We start from the raw sequence: 17,939 nt of genomic DNA, 5'->3' as shown, positions 1-17,939 counted from the left end.
AAGAGCTTTTCAATAAAAACTATCAATTGAGCACATCTCAAGATCATTTTAAGCCTACACAGCAGCTTAAATATGTTTTAAAAGTTAATATTTTACTTTTCTCCAGTTCCAGAAAAACACGAAGCCCCAGGTTTCAAAACCACATTTTAAGGTTACAGTATTATCATAAAAGCACCCAACATTACAGGGTCTGTCTATGAAAATAGTTCAGCTTTTAAATACAAATGAGCACCAGAAAGATTGTAACTGAAGATAAGTAAGCAGTTTGTTGAATAGTCAATTCATACCAAAGGGATTCACAGAAAATGTTAAAAACAAAGCTTCACTTATGTTCTCTTGTGCAATAGTAATAAACACACTGTTGAAAGTGCAAGTCAGAATATAGTTGTGTTACTGGTTGCTAAATTAAGCTGCAAGCATGCATTAACTAGAAAGAACTATGTAGAAAGAACTACAACAAAATGCTTCCAAATTTGTGCTAGTGCAGGAGAGAAATAATATTGCACTAGGTAAAGTTGTAATGGGTGCAAGCAACAAATACTGTACTAACTGAAACCAGGGGAGTTTTACTTGTTTAAATACACTGTAGGGTCATGCAACTATCCATACTACAACGACTTACATAAGTTTCATTCTCTGCATTTAGCTGCAATTCATCTTCTATCAGATCACCAATTTCAGTGAAGAGAAGAGACTCTGTAGGATGTAAATCAACATGAAGGGGAGAGAACATTAAGGCATGCAAGTCAAAGCTGAGCAGGTACTGATAGTCAGTTTTCCTGTTACCCAGAATTGAGAAACCACTAATTCTCTATCCTGAAAGTGCTGCAGCAGGTACACATGATTCAAGTTGTTTACTATGATTAATTTACTGCTTCCAAAATTCAGGATTATTTTTTAAAAAGATATACACTTGTCCAGGTAGGAACTGTTTACTAAGCAGGCAAAATATACAGGGCAGAATAACTGTGTTGCAATTTACAGAGGACTATTCTTCAAGCAGTACTCTTTGGGTCAAGCTAAGAGAGAAGAAGTGATCTATGACTGACTGGAGACAACAGAATTGGATCAGTGATCAGCATGGAGAGAGAAGGATGAACACTTTTCTTTCCTACATGCCATTTATCAATTTAATTTCACTCCAAAGCTCTCATTTACCATGGGATGATAGGAGACATATAGACACAAGAAGGAACACTTCAGTGCCAATAAGAGCTTTAAAAGAGACCTGAGGAGGCTTAAACAGATTGTCAGAATCAACAAGAGAATGTTCATGTACGAAGTTTACTTCAAATAGATTCCACTGATATTTTAGAAACATTTAATTGCAAGTAAAGATGTTCAGGATTGCAGTCTTAATTCCACCCCCACTCCACAAGCCAGTATATTGACTATGTAAACCAAAGAAAAATGCCTTGCTGGCCTTAAATAGCATATTCTCCCTCAGAACCCCCTTCTAATACCTGCTTACGTGTGTATGTGTGTCTGTTGGGAGGGGGGGGTTATAAGGCAATTCATATGAAAGCATAGGTAAGCATATGAAAGCAAGGTAAAGGGACCCCTGACCATTAGGTCCAGTTGTGGCTGACTCTGGGGTTGCGGCGCTCATCTTGCTTTATTGGCCAAGGGAGCCGGCATACAGCTTCCGGGTCATGTGGCCAGCATGACTCAGCCACTTCTGGCGAACCAGAGCAGTGCATGGAAATGCCATTTACCTTCCCGCCAGAGTGGTACCTATTTATCTACTTGCACTTTGACGTGCTTTTGAACTGCTAGGTTGGCAGGAGCAGGGACCAAGCAACGGGAGCTCACCCCGTTGAGGGGATTCGAACCGCCGACCTTCTGATCGGCAAGTCCTAGGCTCTGTGGTTTCACCCACAGCGCCACCCGCGTCCATGAAAACATATACGTGAGCGCTAATGTAAGAGCATAAGAATAGCCAACGGCCTATCTAGTCCAGCATCCCGTACTCACAATGGCCAACCAGATATCTGCCTATGGGAAACCCATGAGCAGGATCCATGCACAAGAGCACTCCCCATTCCCATAGTTCCCAGCAACTGGTATTCAGGAGAAATTGTGGAGGCAGAGCATAGCCATCCTGGTTAGTAGCCACTGCCAGCCCTCTCCTCCCATCCTTTTTCAAAGGCATCCAAGTGGGATGGAGTTCCACAGGTTTAACTATGCACTTCCTTTCCTCTGTCCTGAATCTTTCAACCCAACTCTAATGTTGGGGGCTGGACTGGAGCAGGGGATGCCTCTGTCCCTGAGTGAAGGGCGGCAGAGGCATTTAATAAGCAAAGCAAGTAAGAAGAAAAGTCTGCCAGGCGAGGGGTCAGGGAAAGCGGGCTTAGGCCAGCCAGTCACTCTTAACGGGGGCCCAAGGCATTTTGGCACCTGGGGCGAACCCCAAAAGGGTGCCCCCCCACCCCGCCAGAGGGAAGTCCACAGCAGGAGCCAAGCGAGGAGGAAGCGGACATTTGCCAAGAGGCTGCCCAGGGGGAGGCGGCCCTTGACGGGGACTGGGTCCTGCCGCCCCAGGCAGCCGCTCCCCATTGCCTGGGTGGGCTGGGCCTGCTCCCGTCCGGCCCTAAACTGCTCCTCACAGGACTGGGGGGGGGGGGGGACATGGTACGTCAGGAGGGACCGGCAGAAAGAAAATGAACCGGCAAGCCGAGCTTGGGGGCGGGGAGCGAGACGGACCGGGCCCCGTTCCCGCGGCCCCCTCAGCTGCCCAGCTGGGCGCCCGCCTTACCCCACTCGCCGCCCGGATCCCCCGGCTCCCACCCGGCCACGGCCGCCGCCATCTCGCTTCGCCTGCCGCTTCCGGGATAGCGCGCAGAGCTCGTGGGATTCCAGTCACACACGTGTACTTCCTGTCAGCGAGGCGCCCCGCCTCCGACGGCCAGGCCGGCAGCCCTCGCAAGGGAGTCCGCCGAAGCCTCTCAGGCGCTGCCTCAGGCGGTTCGCCATCAACACGCTGAAGAAAAAGCAGAGCAGCTCTCCCCCTCGAAGGGCCCGCGCTGCGCTCTGGCGTCTTGCAGATCCCCCGCAGCCCCGCGCTTTCCAAACAACAGCGCATAAAATCCTCCCCCTCCCTCCTTCGTGTCCCAGCCTTCCTTATGCCGTCCACCCCTTTCCTGGGAGGTTTTCCAGCAGAGCTTGGATGGCCATCTGTCAGGCCATTGCAGGGGGTTGGACTAGATGACCCTTGGCTCCCTTCCAACTCTTAAGATTCCATGATTCTATGAAATGGATCTGAACTCACGGCAGCCACCCGCCAGTTTCATATTCATTTTTTTAAAAAAATAATCTTTATTACTTTTCAAACTTACAAGAAAAGAAAAAAGAAAAGGCAGGAGAAAAAGACAAAATAGATCAAACAAGAAAAAAGAACAAAAGAAAAAACAATACAATAAACAATACAAAACACAACCTTAACACTAAACTAAAGAAAATAAAACAACAATTTAAAAACATATAGCATGCCATTTCATTACTCTATCTTTCATTCCCTTATTTCATCGACCTCCTCTCACCTCCCTTTTTGTATTCCACTTCAGTTACTTGCTTCAGCAATTCCTTTCCATCTTTCTCTATTTTTATCATTATGAATAACTTAACATATTTTTAACCTTATTTTCCATTAATACTAAAGTACTTATTTATACTTAACTCCTTATAACATTTCTGCTAAAGCCAAAAAGTTTCATTCCAACAATTTTCAAACACTCATTAATTTTACAATATTTCTATATACGGTACAAACTTTAAACTTTCCCAATCTTCTACCACCATCTCTTCTCCCTGGTCTCGGATTCTGCCAGTCATTTCCGTCCATTTCATATAGTCCACAATTTTCATATTCAAAACTGCTTCCCACCTGAACCCCTTCTTGATTACTATATATAAATAACACACTAAAGTAGACAAATAATAACTTACAAAAAGGATCAATAAATGTCTCACCCATTGTCTATAAACCTTGATCAGAATCCCATGTCAGGTTTTCTTTTGTGAATGGAATAAAATGGTTTCAACCAGTTTTTAATAGCCAAGAATCAAATGTAGAGCTTGGGGTACATTTAAACGTAATACTGGACAGATTACTACAGGGTGTGGAGAGGGGTTATTTTGAACTATGAAGTGAGAAACAGCAGCCGTAGTCGAGGCCAGAAGTGCTTTCCCTTGGTGACCCCGCCGTGTTTGCAAGGGGTTTCCTGTCCTGTCCAGAAATGCACCGGGCTGGATGAAGCCAGCTCGAGATCTTTTCTAAATAAATGGAATAAAACCGCTTAACCCACTGAAAGATAGATTTGAAAAGTGAATATGAAGGGAACAATGCCCGTTATTAAGCAAGATAGCTAAAGTAACAGGGTCATGTCCTCCATTGTGACACGTCCCCCTGCTGAGTGACTTGGCTGAGCACTTTGGGAAGAGCAACCATTTGAGGATAGCAAGTGAAGGAGAGAGGAGAAAGATGCTGCGAGAGGGAGTTCAGAGACTCTCTTCATGTCAAGTGTAAGTAGGATTTCTCCTTCTTTCTGAAACATAGGGGAGGTTTAGCTGCCAGGTGCCCCAAATCCAGCACAGAGATCTCTAGAACCCATTTCCTCACGGTTTCCTCTTCTTCCCTAGGTTCCGAAGTCTGAGGAGGCTCCGCGGGCTGCTGGTCTCCTGCTGCCGGTTGCCCAAGATACATCCCCTGGTCTGCCAGAAGAAGGAAGATGAGTGGAAGGAGGAGGTCAACATCATGAAGGACGGAAAGGAGGAGGTGGTGAAGATCAGATCGATTTTTGTGAGACCATGCGACCAGGGGATGGAGTCCACCGATAACAACGTGGATGGTGAGTGTTGATCTTTCTTCCTCAGGAACAGGGAGGCCAGAGAAAATCTGGCAGTGGGGCGGAGGGAGCAGAAAGATGGGTTATCAGCATAAGAATCAATTAAAATATTAATAATCCTTTTCTCTTCTTTTCTCTTCCAGGCAACGGCAGCAGTGAGACCAGCAGCTCGAGCGGAGCTCTTACCCCCCCTCCCACGCCCAGTTCCCCCCTCCCCACAATTCCAAATATATAAATAAATAAATATAGAAATTATTTTTGTATGGATTCAAATAAAGTTTGTAATACAAATACGCTAGTCTTTGATCATGTTTTTATCCTCGGGGGTTCTTTTTCCCAACAGTTGTGAGGATGGGCAAGAAAGTTACTTGCCCAAAAATGGAAAGAAGAAGAATACGTCCCAGCGAAAGAAGAATGGATACAAAACCTTATGGAACATGCCGAAATGGCGAAACTTACCGGGAAAATAAGAAAGCAAGATAACCCACTGTTTATAAAAGAATGGAAATGGTTTATTGGTTATTAACAAATAAACTGTAAATGGATAAGAACATTGTAATAACCTGCAGTTTTATAAGAGTATACAGTGGTACCTCGGGTTACATACACTTCAGGTTACAGACGCTTCAGGTTACAGACTCCGCTAACCCAGAAATATTACCTCGGGTTAAGAACTTTGCTTCAGGATGAGAACAGAAATCGTGCTCCGGCGGCGCAGTGGCAGCAGCAGGAGGCCCCATTAGCTAAAGTGGTGCTTCAGGTTAAGAACAGTTTCAGGTTAAGAACAGACCTCCAGAACGAATTAAGTTCTTAACCCGAAGTACCACTGTATATATTTAAAGTACTTGAATAGATGAACAAATTAATTCATTTGGATATGCAGAAAACATTGGGGGGGGGGAGGAACAGCAGAAAGGGGGAAGGAGGTCGAGTTTTGAAATGTTCAAAACTTACTTCATGGAGTAAAATAAAAGTGGAACAGTGCAAATCCGATGTATGGTTGATTTTCTATGAATTTATAACAGAAGTGTAGCGTATGTAGTGTGTGAGTGTGAGTGTGTGTGAAGTTTGTACAAACTGGATGATGGGGAGGGGGTTTCCTGCTACAGTTCTTAACCCGAGGTACCACTGTATTTTAATACGAACCTCCCCTATTTTCTGTCCGACTCTTCAGGCAGAGAAAAATGCAATAAGGAGAATGTGGGGTAGGGGTGGAGCCATGTGGCGGAGTATTCTTTATTTTGTATTTGCAAGTGAGGAGACGGGAGGGGGTTTGTCTCCTTTGGTTGGGCAATAAACGTGCCTAGCCTTTACGAGCGCCATCAGCGATCCTTTCCTGGCGTCCGCACCCCTCTCAAATTCGGACATTTGAGAAGGAGCGTCATAAACCATATGCCCTCTGCGTCTCCCCTCAGCCCTCACGGCAAGGCCGTCCCCGGCATCGGTTCCCGCCAAAACAGCAATAAAGAAGCGGAAGCAGCAGCAGGAGGTTGGGGAAATTTTCCCGCTCGCCTAATGCAGCCCAGCCGTCCACACCGGCAACAGCAGGGGCAACAGCCAGTGGCGTAGTGTGGGGGGTGCAGGGGGGGGGCGGGCACAACAGCTGGGGGTTAGGGTTAGGGGGCGCAAATCCACGGGTTAGGGGGCGCAAATCCACGGGTTAGGGGGCGCAAATCCACGGGTTAGGGGGCGCAAATCCATGGGTTAGGGGGTGCAAATTACTTGCCTTGCCCCGGGTGCTGACAACCCACGCTACGCCACTGGCAACAGCACCTCTCGCCACCGCCCTCTTCCCGGCTACCTGAGAGGGCAGGGTGGGGCGCTCCAATGGGCTCTGCTGCGCTTGGCTGCATAAGTTCGGGGGCGAGCGTTGGAGTCCAGGGAGAAGGGAGCGTGGGGCGTGATTGATAGGCCCCGCAGCCCACCACGAGGTCGGAGGAGTGGAGAGGCCGTGTGCCGAGGTTCAATCCAAGCGCCTATCAGCTGCTCCAGGTGGCTGTGAGTGACGAGGGGGTCGGGGAGCGAGCGGAGTTCGGGTGTGTGCTGCTCGCTCCCCGGGGCTCGCCTTGCGCACACAAACATTGTCAAAGCTGCCAACGCTGTAACAGCCACCACTCTCTGGGAACAAATCAGGGGACATTAATTAGAATCCGGGGACAGATTTTGTCCTGGGACTGTCCCCGGCAATGAGGGACGTCTGGTAACGACTCATTATATTCCTGGAATCGTAGATCTGGAAGGGACCCCAAGGATCATCTGGTAGTCCAGATCCCCTGCAACACAGGAATCTCAGCTAACGTATCCATGACAGATGGCCATCCAATCTCTGCTTAAAAACCTCCAAGGAAGGAGAGTCCAAGGGAGACACGGTTGACAGGTTCTTGACATGGGAAAGTTCTTCCTGATGTTTAGCTGGATTCTCTTTTCATAGAATCATAGAGTTGGAAGAGACCACAAGGGCCATCGAGTCCAACCCCCTGCCAAGCAGGAAACACCATCAGAGCACTCCTGACATATGGTTGTCAAGCCTCTGCTTAAAGACCTCCAAAGAAGGAGACTCCACCTTGGCAGCAAATTCCACTGTCGAACAGCTCTTACTGTCAGGAAGTTCTTCCTAATGTTTAGGTGGAATCTTCTTTCTTGTAGTTTGGAACCATTGCTCCGTGTCCGCTTCTCTGGAGCAGCAGAAAACAACCTTTCTCCCTCCTCTATGTGACATCCTTTTATATATTTGAACATGGCTATCATATCACCCCTTAACCTCCTCTTCTCCAGGCTAAACATGCCCAGCTCCCTTAGCCGTTCCTCATAAGGCATCGTTTCCAGGCCTTTGACCATTTGGGTTGCCCTCCTCTGGACACGTTCCAGTTTGTCAGTGTCCTTCTTGAACTGTGGTGCCCAGAACTGGACACAGTACTCCAGGTGAGGTCTGACCAGAGCAGAATACAGTGGCACTATTACTTCCCTTGATCTAGATGCTATACTCCTATTGATGCAGCCCAGAATTGCATTGGCTTTTTAAGCTGCCGCGTCACACTGTTGGCTCATGTCAAGTTTGTGGTCAACCAAGACTCCTAGATCCTTTCACATGTACTGCTCTCAAGCCAGGTGTCACCCATCTTGTATTTGTGCCTATCATTTTTTTTGCCCAAGTGCAATACTTTACATTTCTCCCTGTTAAAATTCATCTTGTTTGTTTTGGCCCAGTTCTCTAATCTGTCAAGGTCGTTTTGAAGTGTGATCCTGTCCTCTGGGGTGTTAACCACCCCTCCCAGTTTGGTGTTATCTGCAAATTAGATCAGGATGCCCTTGAGTCCATCATCCAAGTCGTTGATAAAGGTGTTGAATAAGACCGGGCCCAAGACAGAACCCTGTGGCACCCCACTAGTCACTCTTCTCCAGGATGAAGAGGAACCATTGATGAGCACCCTTTGGGTTCGGTCAGTCAGCCAGTTACAAATCCACTGAGTGGTAGCATAGTCAAGACCGCATTTTACCAGCTTCTTTACAAGAATATCATGGGGCACCTTGTCAAATGCCTTGCTGAAATCAAGGTAGGCTACATCCACTGCGTTCCCTTCATCTACCAGGGCTGTAATTTTTGTAACTTGTTTCCATGGATTTGGGTCCAAGTGTCCAGGGCAGAAGAAAACAAGGCCACCCGATGATTTGCACCCTGGTTTCCCAGGTCTTAGTCCAACACTCTAACCCAGGGCTTACCAAACTTTACATGTTGGTGACACATCTTTTACACATGCCCCCCAAATCCATCCCCTGGTCTGCGAGGAGGAGGAGGAGGAGGAAGAGAAATTGGAGGAGAAATGGGATGATGAAGTGAACGTTATGAAAGATGAGAAGGAATCGTTAGTGAGGCCGAAAACAATTTATGTTTGACCAAGCGACCAGGGGATGGATGTCACTGATGCCAATCTAGATGGTGAGAGATGGTGATCTTTGTTCTTGAGGAACAGGGAGGCCAGAGAGAATCTGGATCACTGGGATGGGGGGAGGCAGCTCCCTGATTCAAGAAGAGTTCAGGGATGGGATGAGGAAGGGAGAATAACGTGGGCCACCTTAAGATCCTTGCAGGAAAGATGAGATATCAACGTAATAAACAAATGAAAAAATTAATAATCTTTTCTCTTCTTTTCTCTTCCAGGCAGCCACAGCAGTGAGACCAGCAGCTCCAGTACAGCTCTCCCCCCCCCCCCGCCCGAAGGCCCAGTTTCCCTTTCCTCACAAACCCAAATGGACAAATAAATAAATAGATAAATAATTTTTATTTTATTCTAATAAAGGTTGTTGTCAGGGAACTGCCATCAGCTCAGAGGCGAGAGGTGGAAGGGCAGTTGGGTTACAGGGAGGCTCCGGAAGAAGATCGTGAGAAGCAGCACTTCCTCCGCTGCGGAGGAGGGAAGCCCTGCCTCTAGTGGGCAAGGGATGCAGGGCTCGGAGGATGCAAGGGAGAGCCAGAGCACCGTGCATGAGCAAAGCGGGGGGGGGGGGAAGGAGGAAGGTTCCCCTTTGCCCATGCCCTCTCTGCGCAGTCAGTTTACGCGCAGAGAGGGGAGGCGTAGGATGGGGGTCAAGAGACTACTCTGCTGGGGAAAGTTTAAGGACCGCCCGCTCTCAGATTCTGCTAGTGACTGAGCAAGACATGGAATTGAGACATTCTGCACTGTGAATGATTTGCACTGATAATAAAGCCTTTGAAGAGACCAGTGCGGGTCTTGCCTGTTCGCTCTCGAGTAACCACGCTGGCAGACATAACAGTTGTATTACAAACATGCTAGTCTTTGAGCATCCTTTTATCCTTGGGGGTGCTTTTGTCCAACAGTTGTGAGTTGTGGGCATGGGTGCGAATCCGGGGTCTCGCTGCAGGAGTCTACAGTTTGGCTCCTTCCCTTGTTGTTGCTCTTAGATGGAAGTGTGGATGTGTGAAGACAAGACAGAGACCGAGGAGGGCAGGGGAGAAATTCTGTCCAGTTTGTGCATTTTAAAGTGAACCTATAGGCACATTCTGGAACGATATTGTGATAGGTCACTCCAATGACTGTTGAGGGGTGAGAAGTTCTAGGAGTCTTGGCAACTAACTAGGCTTTGTGCTTCCTTGGAATGAGGCACAACAGACACTGCAGTGTCTTTTGGATGTATGGTTTTTCGCACATATAGAGCTTGGCTCTGGGATGGAGAGGTGTGCAGCATTACATCTCACAAGGGGCTGGTTCCTGAAAGCAAAGCAGCCCTGGACTCCAAGACATCTCTGTGCCTCTGTCCCAGCCTTCCTTTGGCCAAACTGCCAAGGTGGTTCTGACCTTCAGCCCCCATGCGGAGCTCTTCTCATTTCCGCTTCCTTGTTCCCATAACACCATGCCCAAAAACCTCTGTGTAAAAGGATAACTTTTTCCCAGTGTGACATCAAAAGGTTACCCTTTTGTCTTGTAGATGGCTTTTGTGATGGGTTAGAGGCAGGGTCATCATCGCCCTCTGTTAAAAAAACAAGGTCAGTCTCAGCATTATTCTCCATCACCCCTAGTCCTTATTGCCACATGCACAAGATTCCGGAAACCTGTGTAAATTGATCCATATTCATGTCACCCACCCATTAGTTCCACAATCAAAGCTGATTCCCACCTCACCCCCTTACTGATTACTATAAACTATATATACTATATATAATAATACATTAAAGTGGACAAATAATGTTAAAATTAAATCAATAAACGTGTCACGCATTGTCTGAAAACCTTTATCATAATCAGATTTTCTTTTGTGAATGAAATAAAATTCTTTCAAATAGTTTTTTAATGTTGGCATTTGTCTGTCTTGAGAAGCAATGGAGTGCGCCTCTGGGGGTGAGGTCAAAAGTCAAGCAACGGTGTCAGCAGTCCCAAAGTGACCTCTCCAGGGAGCAAGCCTGGGCAGTGTGTCTGGAGGACCTGGGCTTCCCAGGTGGCCTTGCAGATGTGTCTCCAAGGAAAGCAGAGTTAGGCACCAGTTGGGCTGCAGGAGTTGTCAGAAGGGGTTGTAAACAGCACCATCCAACCGCCTGAGGGACTCCAGTCCAGATTTGTGTAGGGTTTACTCCTTAGCCTTCAGTTTCCGAAGATATAATGTTTACTAATGAGACTGGACTGTTCTTCCCAAAATCATGGTACACGAGACCAGAACAAGCTCCAGAAGCTTTAGTGAGAGTTTACTGAAAATATCTTCAAAATTCTCTGTCCCCTGAAGTAAAACATTTCATTATCTATATAATGAACACACTAAGCATGGACATTTTTACCTTGAGGATCACAGCCTTGATGGATGGAACAGAACAAGCAGGGACTGGGCACCCAGTGTTTCACTATAACCCCAAGGGAAAGCGGGAAGTGTACTTTCAGGTGCACAGGGTGGGGCTGTGGGGGTGGTAGAGAGAGACTACAGATTTATCCACACCAGAGTTTACTATTTGTAGCACTTTGCATTCCCATTAATTTGTATAGTCCACATGATGTTACTTTCAAGCAACACCAATCTTGGTTCTTTCTCTCTGTAAATTTTGATTCACCCAATTTAGAAATAATCTGAGAAATGAGAAATTGGTCTCAGGGTTGCAGATGGTTTGGAGTTTGTTTGGGGTGGGTGGATCAATTGTTATTTTCTGCTATACCCTGCTACTTCATCAGGGCTGTTTTTTCAGCGGTGCTTGTCACTATACCTCTCCTCTCTCAGGTACCCTAAACTGACATCTCAAGGTATACAACTGAATGCAATGTGATGAGCCCACAAATTGGCATGCTCCAGTGGTTATCCTTTCAACCAAGTGGAAACATGTGCACCTGTGTCAATTTGATTAAACTGAAAACAGATGTTGAAAGAGATGCAGGAAACAGAGCCATAGCTATGGAGGGGCTAGCCGGTGCGGAGGGGGGGTTGCCTCCAAAGGGGCACCATTGTGGCTCCCAGCCTGTGTGTGTGTGTGTATGCAAATATGGAAGGGGGGTGCCAAACTGGGTCTTTGACCCTGGTGAAATAAAGCCTAGTTTTGCCCCTGCAGGAAAACCCAACCAGTCACTAGAGAAACAGAATCCCATCTTCCTCACCACAGAGGATGGCTTTGTAGAAATACATCAAAATTTCATGCAATCCATAAAGAAAGCAAGGTAAAAAATAAGTAGAGAAAAACAATCCATCATATATTTATATACAACAAGCAAGATCATATATAATAACAAGTCAGATTTCTTCCCTAGATATTTACAGTGTTCTCAATGATGCTGTTTTCCACTTCCATTTTTTGTCATGTTGAGAAGAGGGTCGAGAGATGTGCAGGAGCACACCTCAATGCTGACTATCTGAGCAGAGGAGTGTTGCCTGGGCAAAGTGACCTCCTAAAATCCCGGGGTAAGGCCAAGGAAAGCTTGGCGAATCCCCAGCCGGGCCTTAAACGAGCTCCATGTCAAGGCAGTGCAGTGAAATTTTAGATCTTCAGGCCAGAAACCAACACTCAGAAATCTTGAGGAATTAAGAAATCTGGTTACAGATTGGCTACAGCCCACAGGTACATCAGATTAATGAACTGTTTAAGATAGATAGGAAAAATGGCTTTGCAGAACAAAAGTCTCAGTTTACCAAAGACTTATTAAGGTAAAGGTAAAGGTACCCCTGCCCGTACGGGCCAGTCTTGACAGACTCTGGGGTTGTGCGCCCATCTCACTTAAGAGGCCAGGGGCCAGCGCTGTCCGGAGACACTTCCGGGTCACGTGGCCAGCGTGACATCGCTGCTCTGGCCAGAGCCAGAGCCAGAGCCAGAGCCGCACACGGAAACGCCGTTTACCTTCCCGCTGGTAAGCGGTCCCTATTTATCTACTTGCACCCGGAGGTGCTTTCGAACTGCTAGGTTGGCAGGCGCTGGGACTGAGCAGACTTATTAGATACAAATATAAAAGTATAATCAAAAATGTACAAACTGCTGTTGGAGTGGCAAACTAAAGAGGAATTTGTGAAATTGAGCATGACTTAGCGGACAAAAGATGTGGGTCACTGTATTGATTATGAAATATGAATTTTACAGCATGTTATGTGACAAAAGAAAATATGATGAAAATGTCCCACAAATGGTATTTAACACCCATCAGATTGGCGAAAATGTCTAAAAAAGAAAAAGGTATATATGGGAAGTGTAATTAAATTGTGGGATCTTTTATTAATATGTGGTGGTCCTGTAAAATAATTAAGGAATATTGGGAAACTATATATAATGAATTTGAAAAGATATTTTAAAAACTTTCCCCCAAACACCTGAGATTTTCCTCTTGGGGATGGTAACAATGGAGGTCCCAAAAAACAAAAGAGTTTATTACTATACACCACTGCCACATCTAGAACCTTATTGGCACAAAGGTGGAGAACAAGCATAGTCCCCAGTAAGGAAGAATGACAGTGTAAAATGTTCGAATAGTCTGAACTGGATGGTCTGACGAACAGGATAAGAGAAAATGAAGATATGGAATATAAAGAGGAATGGATAATGTTTATTGACTATTTCAAGAACCAGTATAGACAGATACATAGCTTTGCAGGTCTCCAGTAAATCCAGCAGAGTTGAAATAGATGGTGTATTTAATAGATAATAAATTGAATGATTTAAAATGTGGCTCAAGTGGAGCAGAAAAAAAGCAAAGGAACCAGGAAAAGTGAGGAAGGGAAGCCATAGGGTCTATGTATATATGCTGTATTTGGTACGAAGTTGTAAGTGGGATGGGGAAGGGGAGGGGGGGTTAAATATGCTCTCTGTTCCTGTTTTTGAAAATGCAAAAAAGAGGGGGAAAGATGCTGTTTTCCAGTGTCTTGGTGCACCAATGCATAAAACCCACATGGCCCCTTTCTCAATAAACAAGTAATGTAAGGGTTCAGAATCGGGGCAACATCGCCCTTTGTCTCTCCTGCTAGCTCCACACACCTACGGATCATGTCTCTCACTTTCCTCTCCCAGCTCTGTTGATGGGTATTTTTTGATTCATCTATTTGCAGTATTATTATACTGCAAAATGTACTTAACCAGGTGCTGTGTATGGTCTTCTGATATTAGTTCTTTGAACTGTTCTCTCTCTGAGAGGGTCAGATTTATTTAATACTAGACAGTTTATAATACGTTGTTTGCAAATACTGAAAGAAATTAGGGATTTGTCTCAGTTCAGTAATCATAAGACTTCAAAATTCTATCTTTAAATAACTTTATCCACTAAATCAATTCACTTTCTCTCTGTAACTGCAAATCACTTAGCATACATTTGTCTTTTGATTTCTCATTATAACATATAGCTGTCACTGTTGAGAATTCTGAGCTCAATATTCTTCTGTATCTATGCCAAATATTAAAATAGCTTTGGTGCAATTGTTTGTTTTAATCATGTCCCTTATTAGATGTGCTACTATGCCTACTGATATATTTAAGATCTATTAATCTATTGTGCTCTAGTATCAGAGCACAGTACCTACTGGAAAAATCCCAAGAACATTGAGGGGGAGAAACATTAAAGGTAAAGGTAAAGGGACCCCTGACAGTTAAGTCCAGTCGCAGATGACTCTGGGGTTGTGGCGCTCATCTCGCTTTACAGGCTGGGGGAGTTGGCGTTTGTCCACAGACATTACTACATTTTTATTCTGCCATTCCACCGAGAAGCTTGGGGAACCGTTCCTAGTTCCCATTTTATCCCAGCAACAAGCCTGTGAGGTAGGTTAGGCTAAGTGTAACAGGCCAACCTCGTGTAATGAGCTTCAGAGCTGAATGAGGATTTGAATGTGTTTCTATTCTACCTGTGGATATAGCTGGTAGCCAGTGGAAAATTTGCTAAGCTGCTAGGTTTACCTGTGCTAACAAAGTATACGAAAAGTTTTTTTAAGCTGCCATGTATTCAATGGCACACTAGAAATATCTGACTGCAGCCTCATAGGCAGTCAATTTAAAATTTACAAGTGCAGAATGTGGTGCTGACTGCAGAATTCAGCTTTGGAGCATGTTCTCTTTCATTTGCTTTAAAAAATAGACGTTCCTGTTCTGAGTGGCAGCTGGCATTCTCCATGGTATAGTTTGTGCCCACAAATTAACAATGTTTTCCTAGTCTGGACAGCAAGGCAAAGGTAGGTTTTACTAGCACGGTATGTGCATATTACATGATCTAGTCATATCTTGGCAGTGATCCCCACGTTTGTTTTAATGTTTGGGTATTTTTTTAAAAGGCAGCCTTACAACAGGATCTGAAACCAAGTCTGGGTGAAGAAAGAGAAATCAGTATGCCCAGAAATATTTTACAGCAGCTTTTGACAAAGTTTTTCAGCAACTGCATCTTTGCAAGACCTTTTAATGATAATGGTTCTTAATGTTGAGAGTTGGCAGTAGTCTGACAGCATAAGAAGAATGCAGGTCATCTAAGATAGACAGGTGATGAAGGCAAATGCTGAGACAATTTGAAATCCATTAAACACTACAGTGCGGATGATGACTGGAAGCACGAATGTAAGCAGGGCTTGCTGGATGAGGCCAGTGACCCAACTAGTCCAGAATCCTGTTCTCACAGTGGCAGAACAGATGCCTGCAGAAAGGCTGCAAGCAGGACCTGAGGACAAGAACACTTCCCTGCCAGCCCATGGTGTTCCGAAGCATGAATTTATTCCATCTCCAGCAACCAGGCAGCAGAAGCTCTCACTGACAGTGGTGGCACAGATTAATGTGGCTGCAAGAAAGTCCCATTGCATCAGCACTTTTCTTCCATGGACATGATCCAGATGAGTTCTGTGTGGATACAAATGAAATGTAGGAATACAGCTTACAATCACAGAAATAAGGTAGGTTCTAAAAATGTACACCTCAAGGGTCAGAAGCCAATGTAAAGTGGTGTCTGAGATGGTCTGTAAGGAAAGAGGTGGTGTTTCAGGTATTTGGGACCTGAGCCATTTAGGGCTTTAAACATTAACACGAGCACCTTGAATTGGGCCATAAAACAAACCAGCAACCAATGCAGCTGTCTGAAAGCAGAAGTTATATGAGAACTAAGTGGAACCCCAGTCAGTAATCTAGCTGCTGCATTTTGGTCCAGTTGAAGTTTCTGAGTACTTTTTGAGCACAACACCACATAGAGGACTAAGCATGCAATGTGGAACCACAGTAATAATCGCACGCACTTCCACCTAACAGCGTAAGAAGAGCAATGCTTTAGCAGCATGAAAGAGCCCTGGGACAGAAGCAACCCAGTTCAGTTAGTTGACACACATAAACCAGCCACAAGAGGGCATAAAAGTACTGGCACCCAAAGCATCACATTAATGCAATACAGTGAATTAAAAAGTGTTCTGTAAGGAGTGTAGCACAAAATGCTCAGATTCAGAAAGGGGTGGGTCTGAAACATATCAAAGCAGCACAATGACAGGCTTACCTTAAAAAGCAGAGCTGAAGCCTGCGTTGGAGAATACACCAGGTGCTCCCAAATCACTATAAAGGCAATACAAACAGAGGGTTGTTTTTCTAGAGCTGGTGTAGCCCGGAGAACAAAGGGCCCAATGCTCAGAAGGCACTTTTGCTCCATTTCTGTTCCCGCAGGAAGTAATTTTAACTCAGCAAATTACCAGGATGCCCTTGCTCAAGTTTCTCTCTCCCCCACCCCATTTTTGTTTTCCAGAAGAAGAAGAAAGCCAGTATCCAATATCAACAAGAAGTATATCTAAGCAAATTCTATTTGGCATATTGCCAGGCCTAGCAAAACAGCACTAGAAGTAGGACCAAAATTTATAAAAAATAGGAACACTTGAAGTAGGACCAAAATTTATAAAAAATAGGAACACTTGTCAGCAAGAATCTATAGACCATACACTGATTGCTGCTGCTGACATGTGACCGTCTGGTAAGTTTGAAGAAGGTGCAAATAATCATGAAAACACATTAAAAAGACCATCTGGATCAGCCCACCCTGTAATTTGCCTGCCCTTGCAGCAATGTGGCCCTCACTGTACTGACTTTCAGAAGTGTTCGTCTTTTCAAATGCTGTTGCCTAAAGTTATGTTTCTGAGTAACAAGAGTTGGTGAGAAAAGCACCAGAAGTTCAGCCTTTCCTAACTGTAATTTCAGCTATGAAGAACGGTCATTGTACTGAAACAAAAGAAGCCTTGGGGTTGGATAGAGGAACAAGACTGATGACAGAGGTCATTTGGACAACCGTTCACTTTGGCGTGAGTCAGAATCTTGGTTGGCCATATCATGGGAAGTAGAGTACAGTATTTTTCTGCCTGCAAGGCTTGAGGACACAGCTGCCCCTGAGCTTTTTCAGATGCTGAATGACTGAGCTGCAATCCATGCACATACAAGGAAGGAAGCCCCACTTGTCTCAATGGGACTTACTCCCAAGTAAATATGCTTAGGATCATGCTACACATCTTGTTAACTGAAATTCTTTGACAAGATCTGAATGACAGATCTACTGTGTGTTTGTTAATCTTTACCTCTCTTTTCAAAACAGCTTGCAAATCTGTCAGAATGGACTCTGGTACATTAAATCTTATGCCTCATTAAATTATTAGTCATTCTTTTTGAATACTAGAAAAAAGAGGTTGGTCTAATTTCATGTAGTAATTCATAGTACCTGGTATGGTCAAGGAGCCTTTTCTTTTCCCCTGACAGAGTCAAAGTTGCCATTGGATGGTGCAGAGAATTTGAGAAAGAGAGAGAGAGAAATTCAGTTATTGTCATTTATTTATGTAAGCAGCAGATAATATACCAGTGATTTGTTCTCAAATACAAAGTAGTGATTGATGAAGTAATTCCATTTGCATACCACCACTCCACCAAAAAGCAGAGGGAGTCAGATGGGTTTTTCTTCATACAACAATCCTGAGAGACTTGTTAGACAGAAAATTCCTGGCACGAAATTCCCCATTGAGTTTCACCCTAGTTCCAGACACAGAAATATGTACAGCAAACAGTGCTATGGCCATCCTGACTATAAAAGATCCTTGGCTAACAAACTTGCAACAAGTCAACTGGTTATAGGATTCCCAGACCTCAGTAGTAAAACATTTCTTAAATGGAAATGGATACTGCACCCTCACCCCAAAAAA

General features: G+C 45.0%; 3 protein-coding genes across 5 annotated transcripts in view; 1 reads left to right on the top strand and 2 right to left on the bottom strand.

Moving 5' to 3' along the window:
- Positions 1–2,910, bottom strand: part of ATF6 (activating transcription factor 6) — an 89,543-nt gene extending 86,633 nt beyond the window's left edge. Inside the window, exons 1-2 of one of the 2 annotated variants that reach the window (XM_079981392.1) lie at positions 2,756–2,910; positions 623–696 (exon numbers count right to left, since the gene is read on the bottom strand). In XM_079981392.1, coding sequence (XP_079837518.1) covers positions 623–696; positions 2,756–2,807 — 126 coding nt within the window. In that variant the 5' untranslated portion in view covers positions 2,808–2,910. The remainder of the gene's footprint in view (positions 1–622; positions 697–2,755) is intronic. The other variant, XM_079981391.1, reaches the window with a different exon arrangement.
- Positions 2,911–3,945: 1,035 nt separating this feature from the next.
- LOC307218875 (uncharacterized protein) lies at positions 3,946–5,133 on the top strand. The gene is made up of 3 exons (XM_079981824.1): positions 3,946–4,521; positions 4,639–4,847; positions 4,988–5,133. The coding sequence occupies exons 1-3, from the start codon at positions 4,481–4,483 to the stop codon at positions 5,077–5,079; spliced, it is 342 nt and encodes a 113-aa protein (XP_079837950.1). The 5' UTR covers positions 3,946–4,480; the 3' UTR covers positions 5,080–5,133.
- Positions 5,134–15,021: 9,888 nt separating this feature from the next.
- The window catches only part of SELP (selectin P), a 37,909-nt gene continuing 34,991 nt past the window's right edge, over positions 15,022–17,939 (bottom strand). For both annotated transcript variants that reach the window (XM_079981274.1, XM_079981275.1), the window contains 3 exons: positions 17,465–17,495; positions 16,265–16,320; positions 15,022–15,624 (listed from right to left, as the gene is read on the bottom strand). In XM_079981274.1, the coding sequence (XP_079837400.1) occupies positions 16,266–16,320; positions 17,465–17,495 (86 nt within the window). In that variant the 3' untranslated portion in view covers positions 15,022–15,624; position 16,265. The remainder of the gene's footprint in view (positions 15,625–16,264; positions 16,321–17,464; positions 17,496–17,939) is intronic.

The sequence above is a fragment of the Podarcis cretensis genome (assembly GCF_951804945.1).
Source record: "Podarcis cretensis genome assembly, chromosome: 6".
Lineage (NCBI taxonomy): Eukaryota > Metazoa > Chordata > Lepidosauria > Squamata > Lacertidae > Podarcis > Podarcis cretensis.
This window is presented reverse-complemented; position numbering and strand designations above follow the sequence as displayed.